This window comes from Myotis yumanensis, unplaced genomic scaffold, assembly GCF_028538775.1.
Source record: "Myotis yumanensis isolate MYYU_CA2020_CCGP unplaced genomic scaffold, mMyoYum1.0.hap1 SCAF_17, whole genome shotgun sequence".
Classification (NCBI taxonomy): Eukaryota; Metazoa; Chordata; class Mammalia; order Chiroptera; family Vespertilionidae; genus Myotis; species Myotis yumanensis.
The window spans coordinates 207,119-226,790 of NW_027223768.1; the positions used below are offsets into that span (position 1 = coordinate 207,119).

A 19,672-nucleotide genomic window follows, 5' to 3' on the forward strand; every position below is an offset into this window, starting at 1 on the left:
AACATAATTTGGTGGAGTTGGAGTTGTGATTCTTAGAAAGTCTCTGCATAAATTCCCAGGTTGACAGCTTGAATGAGGACGTGGTCTCAGAGGTGCTCCTCTGAGGAGGACTTTTTGGAAACCTCGAAGGCTTAGGCATTTAGAAGAGAAATGCAGATACAAAAGACCTTAAGCAAGGGTTGTTTCCGCGCGTCAGGCGAGTGTGATAGCCACTACAACATGGAAACACCATGCTGAGTGCTTGCTTAGCAGGTACAGCGGAGTCACATACCTATTTCCTAGGTGTCCCCAAAACTAATACTTTTGAATGATTTTTCTTTTAGTGCCTTTTCATTCGCATTTTTTCTCACATTTCTTGTTAAAATAAAGATATGGACACTCTATGACTCATAATCAAATGTAACCCAAAACCTGAGTCCAAAATCCTCCAAAACTAGGCAGGGTGATATCGTCACCTTTTGAACTTTTAGGGGGTTTTATTTGCTTGTAACTCAGTTGGGTGTAAAGTAGTCCTGTGGTTTTAATTCACATTTCTCTAATGACTAAACTGGTTGGGCATCTTTTTGGTCTGCTTATTGACCATACATTGTCAGGGCCAGCCTGACAGGGTTGAGCCGGGCTGAGGCAGGGAGGTGGGAATTGAGAAAAGAAAGAAAGACAGGAAAGCGGGGTCGGGAGGACCCCAGTTCTCTTGATGAACTGAAGCGACTTTATTAGCCACACAATCTTATTTATACACAGCACACTGAATAGGAGGTCTGTCAAGAGGAATGTATTCTTTGTTCCTCTTAATCTCTAAGGGAGGGACACAGCAGAAGGACAAGTTCTCAGTACAGCATATCTCAGTAAATAGTTACAGACTTCTTGGTAAGCCAGGAAAGGCTGTTCTTATTCCACAAATATTGCTCTCATTCTACTGATAACCGCCATCCAAACAAGTGTGGGAAAACTGTGTGGGTAAGGGTCCCAGCCTTGCTAGCCCCTTCAGGTGCAAGGACCTTGCCAGCTTACATCTGGCCCCCAACAATACATGTATTTTTTTCTTTGTTTTTTTATACAGGTATTTATTTTTTATTTTTATTTTTTTAAATTTTGAAATATTGGGGGACCAGGTGGGCAAGTCCAGAAGGACTTCCACCGATGCTCAGGCCGCTCCAATCTTGTATTGAGCTGGAGTAGCCCTTAGGTAAGGAGATTTCAATGACACACAGATTAGTTCGTCAGTAGACCTATACAGGTATTTTTTAAATTGAAGTGCTTATTCAAGTGCTTTGCCCATTTGCCATTCACTCATCTTTTTATTATTGGCTTCTGGGATTTCTTTAAAAAATCTGGACCCAAGTCCTTTGTCAGATATGTGTATTATGCATGTTTTCACTCACTCTTTCACTTGTCTTTCCATTTCTTAAGGATGCCTTTCAATGAGCAGAGCAGGAAGCAGGCAGGGCAGGGCCTGAGGGCCAGAGAGAGACGTGCAGAAGGCGCCCGCCTGGCAGCAGAGCAGAATGTGAGCCAGAATCTGATTAGTGGGGGGGAGGGCACCAGCATGAACAGTGACATTTCTCTGACATTTGCCATTAAAATACTGACATCCACAATGAGAATAATCACCCAGTTATATTTGCAGAACTTCTTGTCTGTAACAGAGCTGTTTTAGCTGGGAGTGAGGATGGTTGCATACACAAGTCAGTTATATGCGGAACAGGTGCTGGGAATTTCCTCTTCTTAAACATGCTGCTTTCTCCTGTCCAGTGAACAAATATGTCCTGGTCTGAGGTCGGCTGCAGGGAGTGGCGAGGGTGCTGGGCTCAGACCCCACCCCTAACCAAGCTCTTCTTTGCCAGCTTGAGCCAGGTCTGCAGCTGCTGCAAGATGCTCTGTAAAGAGGTGGAAGAATTTTGAAAGTCAGATCCCAGTACTAGTGAGGGCAGGAGCATGCACATTAGTATGCAAATGAAAATGTAAATCACCCAGGGCTTTCTGTTGTTGTCTTACCTGGCGCCCTAGGCGGAGGCTGGGGGTGTCTGAGGGCCGCTCAGGTGCCATATCCAAGCAGTGAGAGGCATTGGGGATGAGAAGGGCCGACACGGAGGGCCCCAAGTCCTGCGTGACACTCAGCACATGCCAGGGGTCCATATCCCCTGGGAAGAAAGGGGAAGTGGTGTGCTGAGCTGGGGCCTGCTGGAGACTTTGAGGTCAGGTTCTGATGGCATACTCACCATTCACAAACAGCACCTGGGTAGCCACTGGGTTCTGGCCACCGTAGTAGGAGTTGGTCTGAGCCACAGCCTGGACTGTGGACCAGGTTGAAAGCCCAAACACCTGCTCACACAGCTCCAGCTGGGAGGGCAGTGCGGGGAGTCTGGAGAAAGGACAGGTGGGGTCCTCACAGGTGACATCTGTGGAGGGAGCTATCTGTAAGTGTGGGGTATAAGCCCCACCCCCAGCCTCCTTCAGTTATCGCTGAGCTCTCCCAACAGTGACCAATGAATTCACAGCCCTGTCGGAGAGGCACCTCCCTCACCGGACAGTGATGGCCCAGAACGACAGGGCTGTGATGGGCTGGAAATTAAAACGTTGTTTAGAATGCTCATGTACTATGTGAGCTTATCTGTACCAATAGAAATAAATGCCTTCCTTCTGTTGATGTAATTGTTCCCTTTCCTTTCTCATAAATAACCATTGCCTTTGTCTCATAATTGGAAAACTATTTAAGTTTCTGCCTGAATCAGTACTTCTCATACTGGTATTCTTATTGATCACAAATAAATGCTTATTGCCCATCACCTATCACTTCAATAGGCTTTTTTTTTTTTTTAAAGGTTATCAGAGGAGGGTTGGGCCAGGCACTCACAGAAGCCGAACTCAGTACATGTCTGGTACAACCACTGCCGGTCACCCACGCCGGACACTTGGGGTTCTGTGACCCTCAGCTGTGCCAATGTCTCTGCTCGGGAAAAGCTTAAACACCTCTGGCCCAGGCTGTGCATGACAACCTGAGGGACAATATACATACTCACACACATACATTCATAAATGTCTCCCCTCCCACCTGCAAGCCAGGGTCTGGCAGCTTAGGTCCCTAAAAGTCAAAGGTGAGAAGTCAGAAGGGGGAGTGCCTGAGTTCTCCTGGGAGTCAGTGGTCAGAGGGGGTGGGCGTCTGAGTCCCTGTGGGTTAGAGGTTCAGGTACTAGATGATTGGGACCTACTACCTGTGAGACCTTGGGCGAGTGATACTATCTTGGACCTCAGTTTTCTCCTCTGTAAGCGGGGATAGTAACAGTGCCGATCTCCTAGAACTACTGTGAGAATTCATTGGAATAATACATGTGAAACACTTCACACAGCTCCCTGCGCAGGTAGCGCTGTTTAAGTAACGGCTGGATCGCAACTGTGGATTCCGAAGGTGGGGGTTCTGGGCTTCAGAAGAACTCTGTGCTCAGGGCTACCTATATTTTTTCTTTCAAGTCTAAATACTAATTGACACTTGCTGTGTGCCGAGAATAAGACAAAACAAGACAGACAGGACAGATAGCCTAGTTGCTAATTTTGCATCGTGTGTGAGCCCAACGCAGGCTCCCCTTCACTTCACCTCCCCAGGGCCCTGTGTCATCCGCATTTGACAGGTGCAGAAAATAAGGCTCGGAAAGGGTTCAAGGCTGCCCAAGACTGCACAGCGGGGTGGGCGGAGCCCTTGCCTATGGACTCTCCCACCGTGCTATGGGGAGCTCACCTGCACCGCCCGACGCAGCCCGTGGTAGGGCACAGGGCGGCTGCCATTGCGCCTGCCCTCGAGCAGGAGTCCGCAGAGCTGCCGCACGCTCAGCGGCGCCCCCGCCTGCCCGTCATACTGCACTGCGCCCCCCACCAGCGCCTGCAGCGCCCCCAGCAGCTCCTCCCGGTCCTCCGCGCGGCCCAGGGACGAGCAGGCGCCCAGCTCCGCCCTCAGAGCCGTACGGGCCTCCTCTCCCGCGCGCAACCGCCGCTCCACCTCCGCGAAGGCCGTGGACACCGCCGCCCGGCACTGCGGGGAAGAAAGGTTTTGTCGACTGAGAGCAGGGCCTGGGCCCGGCCTGTCTCTTCCAGGACCAGCATCCTCCTGAGCTCCCGAATGCCCACACTGAGCCTCACCTCCTATAGGGTCCACTCTCTTCAGGCCCCGCCCCACACTGAGCCTCACCTCCCGATAGGGTCCACTTTCTTCAGGCCCCGCCCCACACTGAGCCTCACCTCCTATAGGGTCCACTCTTCTCAGGCCCCGCCCCACACTGAGCCTCACCTCCTATAGGGTCCACCCTTCAGGCCCTGCCCCACACTGAGCCTCACCTCCTGATAGGTCCACTCTCTTCAGGCCCCGCCCCACACTGAGCCTCACCTCCTATAGGGTCCACCCTTCAGGCCCCGCCCCACACTGAGCCTCACCTCCTATAGGGTCCACTCTTCTCAGGCCCCGCCCCACACTGAACCTCACCTCCTATAGGGTCCACTCTTCTCAGGCCCCGCCCCACACTGAGCCTCACCTCCTATAGGGTCCACCCTTCAGGCCCCGCCCCACACTAAGCCTCACCTCCTGATAGGTCCACTCTCTTCAGGCCCCGCCCCACACTGAGCCTCACCTCCTATAGAGTCCACCCTTCAGGCCCCGCCCCACACTGAGCCTCACCTCCTATAGGGTCCACTCTTCTCAGGCCCCGCCCCACACTGAGCCTCACCTCTTGATAGGTTGACTCTCTTCAGGCCCCGCCCCACACTGAGCCTCACCTCCTATAGGGTCCACCCTTCAGGCCCCGCCCCACACTGAGCCTCACCTCCTGATAGGGTCCACTCTCTTCAGGCCCCGCCCCACACCGAGCTTCACCTCCTGATAGGTCCACTCTCCTCGGGCCCCGCCCACAGAAGCCCCGCCCCCGTTGAAGCTCTTCCCTCCGGACGTCTTAGCCCCTCCTCCGCGCCAGCCTCCTAGGGTCCGAGCATCTCTGGGGGTCCCACCTCCCCAGACCCCGGCGCCGAGCTGGCTGCACTTTCCCCCCTGGCCCCAATTTGAAGGCCGCCTCCCCTCTCCAGCCCCCAGGGACGGGCCCACTCCTACTTCCGGGGACCCGCCGATCGCCGTGTTCGTGAGGCTCCTGGACACCACCTGTGGTCCGACCGCCGGAGGAGAAGAGGCGCATCAGGGACCCCGACGCTGAGACCCTGCTCCCCCCGGGCCCCGCCCGCGTCCTCACCTCGTTGTAGGCGGAGAAATCCAGCACGGCCCGCACCGGGGCCGAGGAGGCGACCGCGGCGAAGAGGAGATGCGGGAACTGGGGGGGTGGGGGGGTTGTCAGGCGGGCGGGGGCTGGGACCCCCGATCTTCCGCCCTGTGCGCGCTCGCCTCGCGTGGCCCTAGGCGAGCCCCTCTCCCTGTGCACCGGGCCCTGTGGAGACGGCTGTGGAGAGCCCTTCTGGGGGGAGAGGGTGTGGGAGAGGGTGTTCCTGTCCCCTGAGATGGGGACCCCGAGTCCACCCCACCCCCCGTGTCCGCCCAGAGGGGTCCCGGGACCTTCAGCCGCGCCCAGGCGGCCAGGGAGCCGGCATAGGAGCCTCCGAAGCAGACCCAGCGGCTGGAAGAGGAGACGTTGTGGAGGCGGGAGAGCGCGAGGCGCGCGGAGACCACGTCGGCCAGCCTGGGGCGAAGGGAGGCGTCGGTCACCTCTGCAATCCCGGGGGCACCCCTCTGTCTGGACGGGGCAGGGTGCCTGGCCGGGAGCCAGGGCGCCTTCCTCAGGAAGTGTCTCCGAAGGCGTCACCCGCGCATCCTTGTCCGGAAGTGGCCCCCCCCAGCCCCTGGGGAGCCTCCGCGCTCCTGCTTCCCAGTAGCGGGCGAGGAAAGCCTCGGGCAGGGCGGGCGGAAACCAGGCCAATAGAGAAGGGGGTCCTCAGGCAGAGGTGTCCTGGCTGGTGGGTGAGAGCCCGGGGCGGGGGCACAGAAGCGATGCCGGGCGGTCTGACCTCCTCTTGTCTGTTCTAAGTGCTTTCTTCCCGCCCGAACCTCCTGAACCAGTTTGCAGTCAGGGCCACCCCCCTGCAGTGAGAAACCCGGTCAGTTCGTGAAAAGGTTGGAAGACAGGGAGTAACGCAGAGGGACACAGACAGACAGAGACAAGGGTGAGACAGAGAAAGGAGAGGATTCCAGACACGTGTGTGGAGAACAGAGCAGGTGAGGGGTCAGAGCGGGGGTGCAGGCGGAGTAGGTGCCCCAAAGGAGGGGAGGGGGAATATGCAACATCTGGGGCGGGGGGAGCCCAGGGGGAGGCTCAGAGGCTCAAGACAGCTGAGCCTGGAGTGTGGGGAGCAGCAAGGACGCCCCTGCAGTGGAGCCCTGTGAGTGTGAGGAAGTGGAGGTCAGAGAGGGACAGGGCCAGAGCCAGGCAAACCCCAGGGCCACTGTGAAGACGGCACTTCACTGTGATGAGAGGACAGAGGGGAGGGCTCTGAGGCAGCGAGAGCGGTGGTTGGGATTGCGCCCTACCAATCACTCCGGCTTCATCGGGAGCATGGACTGAAGGCCAGTGTGGAGACTGACCTTCAGAGAGGAGGCCAGGTCGTGTGGACCAGTCATCATAGTGAGACGGGATGAGAGAAGACAAGGTATGAGAAAGAAAGAGCTGGAGAGGGACAGAGACCCAGAGATGGAAAGGGAGTAAGACACTGAAAGGCAGGAAAACAACAGCCATGAACCAAAGACTCAAGGTCAGCTTCAGGCAGGGGAGCATCTCTAGTCCCATGACCCCCAACGTACGCATGGCGGCTGGACAAGAAGCGGAGCTGGGCCATGTTCAGGCCCCCGGCAGGTATGCTCAGGCCATAAAACCTGTGTTCCAGGCCTATCACCAGGGCCCCCAAGGCTGGGGCCAGGGCTGCAGGGTGCCCTGTGAAGAGGGTGGAAGGGGCGTGTGAGGCGGGTGACGCCCTCGCAGCCCTCCCCCGGCTCCCAGCTACGTCTCTCCTGCCCTTGCTTCTCACCTCTCATCACTGAGCCCGGCCCGAGGCTGCCCTCGCCCCCCAGATGCAGGAATACGGGTCCCTCCCGGCTGGCCCAGTGCTGGTCGCTTATCCAGTACCGCTGAGGGTGGGATGAGGAAGAAACGGGATTGTGAGCGTCTGACCTCTCTTCCCTATTCCCTGTTCCTCCGGGTCTTTCAGTGGTTCTCAACCTTCCTAATGCCGCGACCCTTTCATACAGTTCCTCATGTGGTGGTGACCCCCAACCATAAAATTATTTTCGTTGCTACTTCATAACTGTAATTTTGCTACTGTTATGAATCGTCATGTAAATATCTGATAGGCAGGATGTATTTTCATTGTTACAAATTGAACATAATTAAAGCAGAGTGATCTATCACAAAAACAATATGTAATTATATATGTGTTTTCCGATGGTCTTAGGCGACCCCTGTGAAAGGGTCGTTCGACCCCCAAAGGGGGCGCGACCCACAGGTTGAGAACCGCTGCCCTAGGGGGTCGCTCTTCCTACACTTGGTAGTGTCTGAACCAGGCTTGTTTATGGGTTCATTTCCCGCCCGTTGTCTCTCACCTAGAGGGTAAGACCTACAAGAGCAGATATTTTGGTCTTTTTCTCTCTCATATCCCAGGGTCAAGTGTAGTGCGAGCACATGGGAGGCGCCTGCTGTGTTGATCATTGTAGAATAAGTAACACGCGGGTGGATGGGCAGAGCCCCGCGGTGAGCGGACCTGGGGGACTGTACAGAGCAGGTGTGGGAAGGGGAGGGTGTAGAATAAGTAACACGCGGGTGGATGGGCAGAGCCCCGCGGTGAGCGGACCTGGGGGACTGTACAGAGCAGGTGTGGGAAGGGGAGGGTGTAGAATAAGTAACACGCGGGTGGATGGGCAGAGCCCCGAGGTGAGCGGACCTGGGGGACTGTACAGAGCAGGTGTGGGAAGGGGAGGGTGTTCATTCAGAAGATACCGTCAGGGTGTGAGCCAGGGCTGGTTCCAAAGCCAGCCAAGTCTGCACACATCCAGACTGGCGGTGGTTTTAGGGTTCATTCTGAAGGACATGGGGGGGCGGCTGAGGGAGAGAGAGAGGACGCAGAGGCTGAGGGACGGAGGAGAGAGGGAGGAGAGGGCCGGGCAGACAGTGGGCTCCCGCCCCGACCTCACCTGAAGGAAGGACCTCCGGTCAGACGCATTGAAGGGGTCCAGGGGCTGCTCCAGCCACCCCTCTCTGGGGCGGGCCGCCACCCCCGGGTCCGGACTCAGGCCCAGGACGGAGCTCTCCTGAAAACGCCGCATGTGCTCGCCGAGGCGCCTGAGGAGCGAGGCTGCGGGGCCCAGAGGGGACAGCGTTCAGCCGAGCCCCCTTCGGAGCCCCTGCCTGAACCCCGGGCTCCTCCTACCTGGAGCCGAGGCCCCCCCGAGGGAAGCCAGGAGCAGAGCGCCCAGCCACAGCGCACGGCCCAGCGCCATGCTGCCCGGTCCTCGGCGGGGGGCGCCAGGCCGCTCCATCCTGCCCCCGGGCCGGCCTGGGGGTTTATAGCCCAGGAGCTCGGGTTTCCCTGCAGACGCCTCTCCTGGTCAAGCGTCCGTAGGATCCACCTACGCGGGGCAGGGACGCCCGAGTCCGCGTCCGGAGCTGGCGAGGCCGCACCTGGATCCCAGCGTCTTCCCTCTGTTCCCGGCTCCCTCCCCTCTCGCCCCCGGTCTCCCGGGCCCTGGCCCTCAGTTCTCCTCGCTGAGCTTCCGTTTCCCCTCTCGCCCTTCGGTCGTCGTTAAAACGAGCTAAAGAAAGTGCTTTGGAAAGAGGAGAGACCTCCTTCAGTTCTAAGCACGCAAGGACGTCAGCAAACTTTTTATTTTCTTAAGCAGAAACGGCTCCCCGCGCAGCCGGCCGGTTAGCTCAGTCGGTTAGAGCGTGGTGCTAATAACGCCAAGGTCGCGGGTTCGACCCCCGCACGGGCCAGGAGGGTTTTTTCTCTTCCTCAACGTGATTTGGCTGCAGCACCTCACACGTGGGAAATAGCCCCCCGATGTCAGACTGGGATTAAATGTTGGCTTCATTTCTTAATCTTCAGCTGTGACACCAACGTTCTTTGTCCCCTTCTTCAAAGGAAGGAAAAACGAAAAAGAAGAAAAAACCCGACTTGAGGAAAAAGTGGCACAAAGCCTTCCATAGACGTTTTAATAAAGAGGATGCGGGCACACGAGCAGGGGCGGCCCGGACTCAGCGCCACGAGTCTCCGCGAGTCGCTTATGCTCCATCCACCTGCTGTCTCCGCACCTGCTCCTCTTCCGCTCTGTCGGCAGCGGGACTTTTCATGGTTAAAACCATCACAATCAGACACATACATATTTTCTTTCCCTTTTCTTCCTTTCTTCTTCTCCTTCCTTCCTTCCTTCCTTCCTTCCTTCCTTCCTTCTTCCTTCCTTCTTCCTTCCTTCCTTCCTTCCTTCCTTCCTTCCTTCCTTCCTTCCATATCCAAGTCATGTATATTAAAAACACCAGTTTTATCGCTTAGACCCCTTTGCCTTTCAGTTCAATGACGGAAGGAACAGCAGAGATGGAGTTAAGGACAGGCTGAGGGTGGGTCACGGCAGAGATGGAGAAAGCCCTGCAATGTATGGAGTTCACAACTGGGTAATAAAACATGATTTCTATTTTGAACTTTGTGCATCGATTCAGAGATACTTAGTTATGCGTGGGGAGCTCTATTTTAAAACTTTCCATGTAGGGTGTCTTTTCTGTAAAACTCAGAAAAGGTGAGCAAGTTGTTTCCGCCCGGTTTCGAACCGGGGACCTTTCGCGTGTTAGGCGAACGTGATGACCACTACACTACGGAAACGGGCTTGCTATACCCTTCTTTGCATTTCCGAATAAGTAAAAATTAACCGTGACTTTATCCTTTCCATGAAGTTTTTTTCTTTTGTTTTGTCTTGTTTTTTGTTGTTCAGACACTGACTTCCTTCCACACCCAGACCCTTGGCCTCCACAGCGTCGGACCTGAGCTCTCCGTGACGGTCCGCGCCCCGGACTGGGGAACTCGGGCGCCTGGGAAATTTCCAGAATCATCTTGGCACGTCTGCGCTCACTCGCGCTCCCATCTCTCGGTGACCGCGATTATCTGTAGAAGCTGGCGGAGCCCAGAGGACACGGCCAGGACCTGGGGAGGGGGTGGCCGGGCCCAGTGTGCCCGCGAGGGGTGGGGAGGGGCCGCGAGTCGGTCCATCCGACGTCACACTTCTGTTCTGTTCTCTGTCTCATGTCACCGACCTGGGACGTGTGCGCTCGTGTCTTATGTCCCGCAACGTCCCACAGCAGGAAGGTGACCTCTAGGCTCACCCGGCTCTTCTTGGTGAGACACCCCATCCCCAGGGCCCCAGGCCACCTGCCTCCCACTAGCGCCTGAGGCTGACCGCCCCCCCTCCCCCCCGGCCCCGGAGGCACAGAGCAGAGAGAAAGTGCGTGTCCCCAAAGGCGCCATGCCGATTGTCATGGTAAGTTTGTGTGTAGTGACTTAGGCACAATCAGGTTGATGGCCGGAATGAAAGTCACAGGATTTCTCACAGCAGACGGGCGTCCCTTCCAGTCTTCGGGGGCAGGAAACACTTGCTGGGGGGAGTGATGTGACGTAAGCACACCTGAGGGGGCGGAAGGGCCGCGGACGGGAGAGCAGGGCCCTGCACTGGGCGAGCCTGGCGCAGAGCGGGAGTGGGTCTGAGAGCGCCCATTCCAGGGGTGAGCCCGAGCTTGTCTTCCTCCCTCCTCCTCCTCCTCCTCCTCCTCCTCCTCCTCCTCCTCCTCCTCACGGAAATTCATGTCCCGGGGAGTAAGTAACACGCATGGGCCGGGCCGGGGCTCGGGGGACCCTCCACGGTAGGAGCTTAGACTTAACCTGCAGGCGACGGGTAGGGAAGAATCAACTGTTCCAAGACGAACATGACAATTTCCATTTCCATCCAAAGGCCTCTTGGGCTTCGGTGTCAATGAATAAAAAGCGCCGATATTGTGTGACGAATTTTTCAAACCTTCTTACAGTTGAAAGATTCCACAGTATCACCGCATGTACTTGTGCTATTGGAGCTTGGTCCTCAGCCGACCGCCCTGCGCATGCGCCGCGTGAACCGTTACTCCAGGGCCATCTTTCCCGAGCAGGTTGGGCTCACTTTCTTTTGACCACCTGGGGGGTGCAGGACACCGAATGTCCTTCCCTGTTGCCTAAGGAGCAAATAGCTTCACAAACTTATTCATAACCTTGCAAGAACTAGCAGTTCTAATTAGTACTAACTTGGTAATACTTAACACAAGTGTTTGCCTCTGCCACCGGGATGGCCGAGTGGTTAAGGCGTTGGACTTAAGATCCAATGGATGTTTGTCCTCGTGGGTTCGAACCCCACTCCCGGTAGTTTGGTTGGAGTAGGTCTTTTATGTGGGGAAAGGATGAATTCCTTCTGCAATACTAGGTCAGTTTCTAGTCGAGCCTTAATTTAGTCATTCCAATGTCTGTCTATAATTGATGGGTTTAGGTAATTGATATGTAACATAGTTACTGACATCTCCTTATTAAAATCTAAGTTGTTTTCTGTGTTCTTTTGCTTCTTTTAAAATCTTTTCTCTTGTATTTGAAATATATGAACATTTTTCATGATTTGGATTTTTTTCTCCACTATCACTTTAACATTTATATCTTTTAAAACAATTTTTAGTGCTTTCCCTAGGATATCTTAATATACAGCTACAATTAATGCCTGCCTTCAGATAACATCGTGCTGGTCCTGTGTAGGTGAGAAGTTTACTCACTCTTATGTTTTGTGTTATTGTTGTCATAGTTTGCTTTCATGTGCACTATAACTGTACAGCATGTTTATACTACTTTTGCATTATGCAGTTATTTTTAGAGTTATTAAAATCTGGAAACTTAATATAATAATTATATTCTTAATTGTAATTAAAATATAATTAATTATTCTTAATTATAGCCAATTAATTAAGAATTGGTTATAATTCGTAATTAATAAAAAATTAGAGATATCCCCAGGCCCTTGAGTTAAAATATTAAATCAACTATCTCTGCCTAGTAAGACCACATCAAGTAATTTGATTTGATTCAACTTTATATTCTTTTCACTTTAATTCTATACACGTAAGCTCCATTCCTACTCAAACTTGCCCGGCTTTTTTTGTATAAATTGGCCAAATCATGCAATTCTTATGTGTAGCTCACCTCCTCATGGGTCGCACTTTGTCCTTGAACCCTGGATCACTTATACAGTGCTATGTGTAGATTATAGCTCAATAAAACTGGGCGGGGGAGGAAGGGGGGATATCATTAATTCACACACGAAAATTCTCCAGGATGCTTTCTTAGCTTTTAGTGCCTGGAATTTGTGTAATATTTTGATCCCTGGGTCAAGCCTTTGCTTGGTTATAAGTCTTTGTCTTTATAAATTTGAAATAAAATTTAAAAAGGGGGGGGAATCCAACAATGTGCATTTTCTATACAAGGCTGTGGCAAACCCAGGCCGCTCAGGCAGTCTCCTCTGTTCTGGACGGGAGGGGCACCACGTCCGCCAGGCAGTTGTTTCCGTAGTGTAGTGGTTATCACGTTCGCCTCACACGCGAAAGGTCCCCGGTTCGAAACCGGGCGGAAACATAATTTTCCCAAAATGCCATTTCGACATTTATAAGTTACAGAGCTCAGAGTCCGTACCCTTGCTCCTTTTTGGAAAGCAGGCGTTATCCTAAGACCCCCGCGGAGTGTCTTAGGATACTCCTCCAGGGAGATTCCAACCCTGGAGGTTCCGTGTAAGCGGAGGTGGAAGTTACACGCCGCATGGGGAAGCTCTCCATGGCCCATAGGTCAGTGCCTAAGATCGCCCAGCACGTACACAGCTGCATGTAGGGGGTCCATTCACTGCAGACGCAACACGGGGTAGGAAAGCAGAGAAAACATGGGAGCATCGTAGGGTCCAACCAAGAAAGGGAGCAGAGGCGGCGCAGGGATGAGGGCTGCGCGGGCCCCTCCCCCGTGGACACCGGTCAGGCCCGGTTGGGAGGGGCATCTCCCCTGCGGTCTCGGCGTTTCTCGCGGTTCCGACAACAGCCCTGACCCTGGACGCCGATGGTCGTGGGTTTGAGGGTCCTTGTTCCTGGGAACCGGATGGGGTCGCGGGCTCTGAGACACGGTCGCACGGTCTTCCGGCCCCGTGGATCCCCGCCGCACTCGGGCGCCACCGCGTGTCGGACGCCCCGCACTGCAGCGCCGGACCCGCGCCTCCGCGAGTTTTCTCGGTCAGTTAGAGCAATTCCAAGTTTCCCGGGAGGAGCACGTTCCTCCGCGTCCGCATCTCGGATGGCTCTTTTCTCTTGGTAGGAAAGAGAACATTTCTTAACCTTTTGTTAAAAAAGAACACGCTGACGAGTCTCCTATGACTTTACAGAGGCTAAGTGAGCGCGCTCTCCTCGGGCGGCCGGTTAGCTCAGTTGGTTAGAGCGTGGTGCTAATAACGCCAAGGTCGCGGGTTCGATCCCCGTACGGGCCAGCTGTGAGTCCTTTTCCTTTTTTTTTTTTTTTAAATTTTATATCTACCTCATCGTGGACTCTGCTCACATCTGATTACAGACATTGCTCAGATCACTACCGCTGGGCGATAAGATTTGTCAGGTTTTTTGTTTTTGTCTGAGAAATAACGTAGGGGAGCTAGGATGGAGAGGTTGGAGAGAACACGGGACGCGGCCAGGCGGGCGCATTTAGGGGTCAGGGAAACGGGGCCTAGAGGATCCCTTGCACCGTCTGTGCGGAGCGGGACGCGATGGGTGCGATAGAGCTGGAGGGAGACCCCCCTGGAACGCCCGCGGTGTGAGGGTGGCAGATTCCGGCCTGCGGCTTCCGGAGGCGGGGTTTAGTGCTTTGTTTTTTGTTTTGTTTTTCTGCAACCTCACGCGGAGCTGAACCCGCAGTGACCTCCGATCCTTTCCTCCCAGGATTTGAGATTTGAGAGACAAAGGTGGGTGCGCGATGGGGACCGGATGGCCCGGCTCCTCCGCCTGCTGCCCTCCTCGCCCGCTGTCACCCCCGCCCCCGCCCCTCCGGCTCCCAGCACCATCTCACTCCTCGTCTGGCTGACGAGCGCGGGCGCACTATGGAGAGGACACGGCCGATCCCCGATACACAAGGAGGTCCGTAACCCTCAGCCGGGAACCATGGGTGCGCCACGAACCCAGGAGGGCGGGGCTCGCGTTGCTTGCGGGGTGCTGCCTCCTCCAGGCGAGGGACAGAGACCAGCTCACGGGCAGCGCCGGGAAACATCCAGACATGAACAAAGGGCCCCGTACTCCATTGCACGTTAAGTTATGAACCTGCCGAGTTCAAGGGCAGAAGGACCGGCAGGCGAGGCCCCCGGCGCCCTCGGCCCGGGAGCAGCTGCTGGGACGCTTTTCCGTGACGCGTTCAGCCCTGTGTTCGCTGCACATGCCTTCAGGGAAGCCTGGAAGTAAAATAACTCTGTACAGATGACACAAGATTTTTTTTTAATAATTGTTTATTGTTGAAAATATTACATATGTCCCCCCCCACACATTGACCATCTCCAGCCCGACCCCCCGCCCCCCGCCCTCACTGCCCTGTTGTCTGTGTCCATGGGCCCAGATGACACAAGATTTTAAATGGTTGTCATTAATTTATTGCCCATAATTCTCTAAAGCGAAATAGCTGATGAAAGTCAGACTTGCAGAACAAACATACGCTGCTAACAGGAATCTGGGTTGTTTCTGGGGTATGCAAACCGGGGAAACCGCCAACCCAAAGACAGTTTTAGACCAAGCACCTGCAGACATACTGAGGATTGCTCTTGAGATGCAATTCTCTGATAAAAACGTTCTACTAGTTCTAGAATGTAAATCAATAGATAAATCAGTAAAAAACAGATTTCTGTCGCTTAAATAACAAGGCAACTTAATAAACTGCCAGATATTTTTTAAATTTTTAAATGGTTATCTGTTTGCTTGAAGCTTTTTTGTTTGTTTATATTGATGAAAGAAATTCCAAGCCTAAAGAATGTTTTAAAGAGTTTATTTGAGCCAAAACTGAGAGCTGGACCAGGTAGCAAAATCTCAAAGGATTGAGAAAATGCTCTAGCTAGTAGTAGTTTTGCCATTCGGTTTATACATTAGAATCAGAGGAGAAAACCTAAGGAAGGTACATAAAATCCACTGGTGGCAGATTAAGGGGTGGGTGGGTGGGAAGAGATTAACCAAAGACCTTGTGTGCATATATGCACAACCCATGGACACAGACAGTAGGGCGGTGAAGGCCCAGGGTGGGGGAGGGGCGGGATAGACATGGTCAATGGGGGCAAAGGGGAACATATATAATACGTTCAACAATAAAGATTTAATTTTAAAAAAATAATGTGATCATCTATTTGTGATTTATTTCCTCAAGATGTCCAATTAGACAAAATACGTGTAGACATAGTGAGGATTCCTCATTGTTATCTTGTTCCCCCACACACCTCTGTAAATGGTGCCTGTGAAATGTTAACTATCCGGTGCCCACAAACACAATTTGAGCTTTAATTGCCCCCTTGCTCTCAGAAATATGACAGTTTTTGGTTGTAGGGACACCAAATGGTGAGTATAAATTTCACCAGTGTGCTCTAATTATGTTCAATTTGTAACAATGATGAAATTGGGGGTCACCACAGCATGAGGAACTATATTAAAGGGTCGCGGCATTAGGAAGGCTGAGAACCACTGCCCTAAGGCACGGTGACATGGCTTGATATAACCCACTCTTTTAATTTCCTCGTCCCACCCTCATTCTGCCTATAAAGCCTTCCATTTTGTACAACTCGAAGCACCTTCCTATGTACTGGATGGGATGCTGTCCTGATTCAATAAAGACAGTGAAATCTTTAAATTTACTGGGTTGAATTTTCATTTTTTAGTAGCTACCAATGTTGGTTGTTACAGGTTGAGACCCAAGATTGAACTTCCAAGACAGAACTTTACATGATTATTGCTCAGTTCATATTCCAGTTTTACCAATCATCCATCAGCTAACCCATTACTTTCTTGTTTTCATTTTTTAATAAAATTAAATACACTGGGATGACCTTGGTTAATACACTATGTTTCAGGTGTGCAATTCTGTAATATATCACGTGTACATTGCATCCTTCCATCACCACATATTTGGCCTCCTTACCCTCTTTATCTACCCCCAACCCCTTCCCCTCTGGCAACCACCATTCTGTTGTCTTTGTCTAGGAGTTTGTTTTGTTTGTCCATGTGTTGCTTTATATGCCACATATGAGTGACATCATTTGGTCCTTGTCCTTTTCTGTCTGACTTATTTTGCTTAGCTTGATAATCTCAATGATTAACGTTTCTCTTTTGCATTGACGTTTCTCTTCCTCCCTCTCCCTTCCTCTTTCTCTAAAATTAAAAAATACACACCCATGTTGTCACAAAAGGCAGTATTTTATCCTTTCTTATGCCTGGGTAGTATTGCATTGTATAAATGCACCACATCTTCTTTATCCAACCATCCATCGAAGGATACTTCGGTTTCTATGTCTTGGCCACCATGAATAATGCTGCAATGAACATAGGGGCATATATATCTTTACAAATAAATGTTTTAAATTTTTTTATGTGGATACCCAGAAGAGGGGTATGAGTTCTTTATATCTTTTGGATAATTGCCTATCATCTGAGGAACTGTTTGCAAATATCTTCTCCCGTTTAGTTGTTTGCCTTTATGCTTTTTGATGGTTTCTTTTTCTGTGCAGAAGTGGTTTAGTTGGAGGTACTCCCATTCATTTATTTTTGCCGTTACTTTCCTTGCTTGTGAAACCCATCGTTTTCTATCAACTACAGAAACTTATTCATTTTTCTCTTCATGCCAATCCCTCATACGGTGATGCAATTATCTGTCAAGAGACCTTCTACAATTGAAATAACAATTCAATACAGGGCCAATCAGCTATATAAATGCCTCCATGCCTCTGTAACTTATTTAATGGTATGTACGCTATTGAAAATACAAAACCAAATAAGAAGGCCCCGCTGGGATTCGAACCCAGGATCTCCTGTTTACTAGACAGGCGCTTTGACCAGCTAAGCCACAGGGCCCCCTTTTAGGTAAATGTTCAGTTATATCATATTTGTAACTTTTTCTGTGAAATGTAACAATTTGCCAGACCTACCTGATTTTATGACAGAGATTTTATGACTGTCAGTATTTCTGAATTCGTTCTAAAGCAGAAATATCAACATTTTTTTAAAAATGCATTCTGTACTGCAATGTTTTTTAAAAATGATTTTAAATGGAAATGAAATTCCTATTCCGTGGAGACCATCGCCATCTAGAGGAAATACCGGAGATTGCAGCACATTTTAAATTTGCGTCTTTGTTAAGACGTGAGCCACCCCCGCGTCTCAGGGACTTTTCCAGGCGCTGGAGCCGGAACAGCAAACAAATCAGAACCGTCCTCTGCGGAGTCTGTGTTCTGGAGGAGGGTCAAGAAAGCAAGAGTAACGTTCGGTTTCCAAACCCAAACCAGTTCCGCTGTGGCCCGGTGACCGAGCCGCGGCGCCACCTGCGGAGCGAACTCCCTGCCCCCGCAAGGCCGCCTGCGCCTCCCGCTCCCACCGCTGGTGACGGGGATGCCGAGGGGACCGCAGCCCCCGCTCCCGCCCCGCCCGAGCCGGGCGCCGCCAGGTCCCTTGGTTCAGGCCCAGCCGGGGCTCCGCGCCGCGGGGGTCGCGGGCGGAACGTCGTGGGGCACAGCTTGTGCCGCGCCTGGTGCTGACTTGGCTCCTGTCCTCGGAGACCGTGAAGCCGCGGAGGGTGGACCGACCGTGTCCTGCTCCACGGACCCTGCCTGTCCCCACAAGCGGCCTTGCTCCTGGGCTGATGGCATCAAGTTGATCACACGTATTTTTTTTTTTTTACAAAGGTGACATCTTTGTTTTGTGTACACACATGACACATTTGCTACAGTATCTACTCTTAGGTCTTTCAGAAAAACACTGTGACTTTAATATCCACCCAAGGTGCCCTGTGGACACCCACATCACTGCTCTGGCTGCTGCGCGCAGGCCGGTGGCGGGCGCCCCCGGCGTCTTTCCTGCCCGGCCCGGTCCCAGGGATGGACGCACAGGCCCCCGGTCCCAGGGATGGACGCACAGGGGCCCGGTCCCAGGGATGGACGCACAGGGGCCCGGTCCCAGGGATGGACGCACAGGGGCCCCGGTCCCAGGGATGGACGCACAGGCCCCGGTCCCAGGGATGGACGCACAGAGGCCCCGGTCCCAGGGATGGACACACAGGCCCCCGGTCCCAGGGATGGACACACAGGCCCCCGGTCCCAGGGATGGACGCACAGGCCCCCGGTCCCAGGGATGGACGCACAGGCCCCGGTCCCAGGGATGGACGCACAGAGGCCCCGGTCCCAGGGATGGACACACAGGCCCCCGGTCCCAGGGATGGACACACAGGCCCCCGGTCCCAGGGATGGACGCACAGGCCCCCGGTCCCAGGGATGGACGCACAGGCCCCGGTCCCAGGGATGGACGCACAGGCCCCCGGTCCCAGGGATGGACGCACAGGCCCCCGGTCCCAGGGATGGACGCACAGGCCCCCGGTCCCAGGGATGGACGCACAGGCCCCCGGTCCCAGGGATGGACGCACAGGGGCCCCCGGTCCCAGGGATGGACGCACAGGCCCCGGTCCCAGGGATGGACGCACAGGCCCCCGGTCCCAGGGATGGACGCACAGGCCCCCGGTCCCAGGGATGGACGCACAGGGGCCCCGGTCCCAGGGATGGACGCACAGGCCCCGGTCCCAGGGATGGACGCACAGGCCCCCGGTCCCAGGGATGGTCGCACAGGGGCATCCGGTCCCAGGGATGGACGCACCGGCCCCCGGTCCCAGGGATGGACGCCCAGGGGCCCGGTCCCAGGGATGGACGCACAGGCCCCCGGTCCCAGGGATGGACGCCCAGGGGCCCGGTCCCAGGGATGGACGCCCAGGGGCCCGGTCCCAGGGATGGACGCACAGGCCCCCGGTCCCAGGGATGGACGCACAGGGGCCCCGGTCCCAGGGATGGACGCACAGGGGCCCCGGTCCCAGGGATGGACACACAGGGGCCCCGGTCCCAGGGATGGACGCACAGGCCCCCGGCCCCAGGGATGGACGCACAGGGACCCCCGGTCCCAGGGATGGACGCACAGGCCCCCGGCCCCAGGGATGGACGCACAGGGGCCCCGGTCCCAGGGATGGACGCACAGGGGCCCCGGTCCCAGGGATGGACGCACAGGCCCCCGGCCCCAGGGATGGACGCACAGGCCCCGGTCCCAGGGATGGACGCACAGGGGCCCGGTCCCAGGGATGGACGCACAGACCCCGGTCCCAGGGATGGACGCACAGGCCCCGGTCCCAGGGATGGACGCACAGGCCCCGGTCCCAGGGATGGACGCACAAGCCCCGGTCCCAGGGATGGACGCACAGGCCCCCGGTCCCAGGGATGGACGCACAGGGGCCCCGGTCCCAGGGATGGACGCACAGGCCCGGGTCCCAGGGATGGACGCACAGGGGCCCCGGTCCCAGGGATGGACGCACAGGCCCCCAGTCCCAGGGATGGACGCACAGGCCCCCGGTCCCAGGG

General features: G+C 54.4%; 1 protein-coding gene and 6 non-coding genes across 7 annotated transcripts; 4 read left to right on the forward strand and 3 right to left on the reverse strand.

The window, feature by feature from the left end:
• Window positions 1–1,808: 1,808 nt before the first annotated feature.
• Window positions 1,809–8,470, reverse strand: PRSS16 (serine protease 16). The gene is made up of 12 exons (XM_070396363.1): window positions 8,401–8,470; window positions 8,165–8,325; window positions 7,006–7,105; window positions 6,782–6,911; window positions 5,543–5,666; window positions 5,226–5,303; window positions 5,090–5,137; window positions 3,734–4,024; window positions 2,855–2,996; window positions 2,220–2,399; window positions 1,996–2,141; window positions 1,809–1,877 (listed from the first exon to the last, which is right to left on the reverse strand). Exons 1-12 carry the CDS (start codon window positions 8,468–8,470, stop codon window positions 1,809–1,811), a joined length of 1,539 nt encoding a protein of 512 aa, XP_070252464.1.
• A 419-nt stretch (window positions 8,471–8,889) lies between these two features.
• Window positions 8,890–8,963, forward strand: TRNAI-AAU (transfer RNA isoleucine (anticodon AAU)). The gene has a single exon. It is a non-coding gene; the product is annotated as a tRNA-Ile (tRNA).
• Window positions 8,964–9,770: 807 nt separating this feature from the next.
• TRNAV-AAC (transfer RNA valine (anticodon AAC)) lies at window positions 9,771–9,843 on the reverse strand. Its single transcript has one exon. It is a non-coding gene; the product is annotated as a tRNA-Val (tRNA).
• A 1,477-nt stretch (window positions 9,844–11,320) lies between these two features.
• Window positions 11,321–11,403, forward strand: TRNAL-UAA (transfer RNA leucine (anticodon UAA)). Its single transcript has one exon. It is a non-coding gene; the product is annotated as a tRNA-Leu (tRNA).
• Window positions 11,404–12,578: 1,175 nt separating this feature from the next.
• Window positions 12,579–12,651, forward strand: TRNAV-CAC (transfer RNA valine (anticodon CAC)). Its single transcript has one exon. It is a non-coding gene; the product is annotated as a tRNA-Val (tRNA).
• Window positions 12,652–13,466: 815 nt separating this feature from the next.
• Window positions 13,467–13,540, forward strand: TRNAI-AAU (transfer RNA isoleucine (anticodon AAU)). The gene has a single exon. It is a non-coding gene; the product is annotated as a tRNA-Ile (tRNA).
• Window positions 13,541–17,061: 3,521 nt separating this feature from the next.
• TRNAT-AGU (transfer RNA threonine (anticodon AGU)) lies at window positions 17,062–17,135 on the reverse strand. Its single transcript has one exon. It is a non-coding gene; the product is annotated as a tRNA-Thr (tRNA).
• Between the last annotated feature and the right edge of the window lie 2,537 nt (window positions 17,136–19,672).

Excerpts from the sequence above, each read along its gene's own strand:
- PRSS16 (XM_070396363.1), bottom strand. The coding sequence starts at position 8,470 with ATGGCGCTGGGCCGTGCGCTGTGGCTGGGCGCTCTGCTCCTGGCTTCC. Across the intron at positions 5,667-6,781 it reads TTCTTGTCCAGCCGCCATGC|GCTGGCCGACGTGGTCTCCG; the intron begins GTACGTTGGGGG and ends CCTTCGCCCCAG. Across the intron at positions 4,025-5,089 it reads CGATCGGCGGGTCCCCGGAA|TGCCGGGCGGCGGTGTCCAC; the intron begins GTAGGAGTGGGC and ends TCTTCCCCGCAG.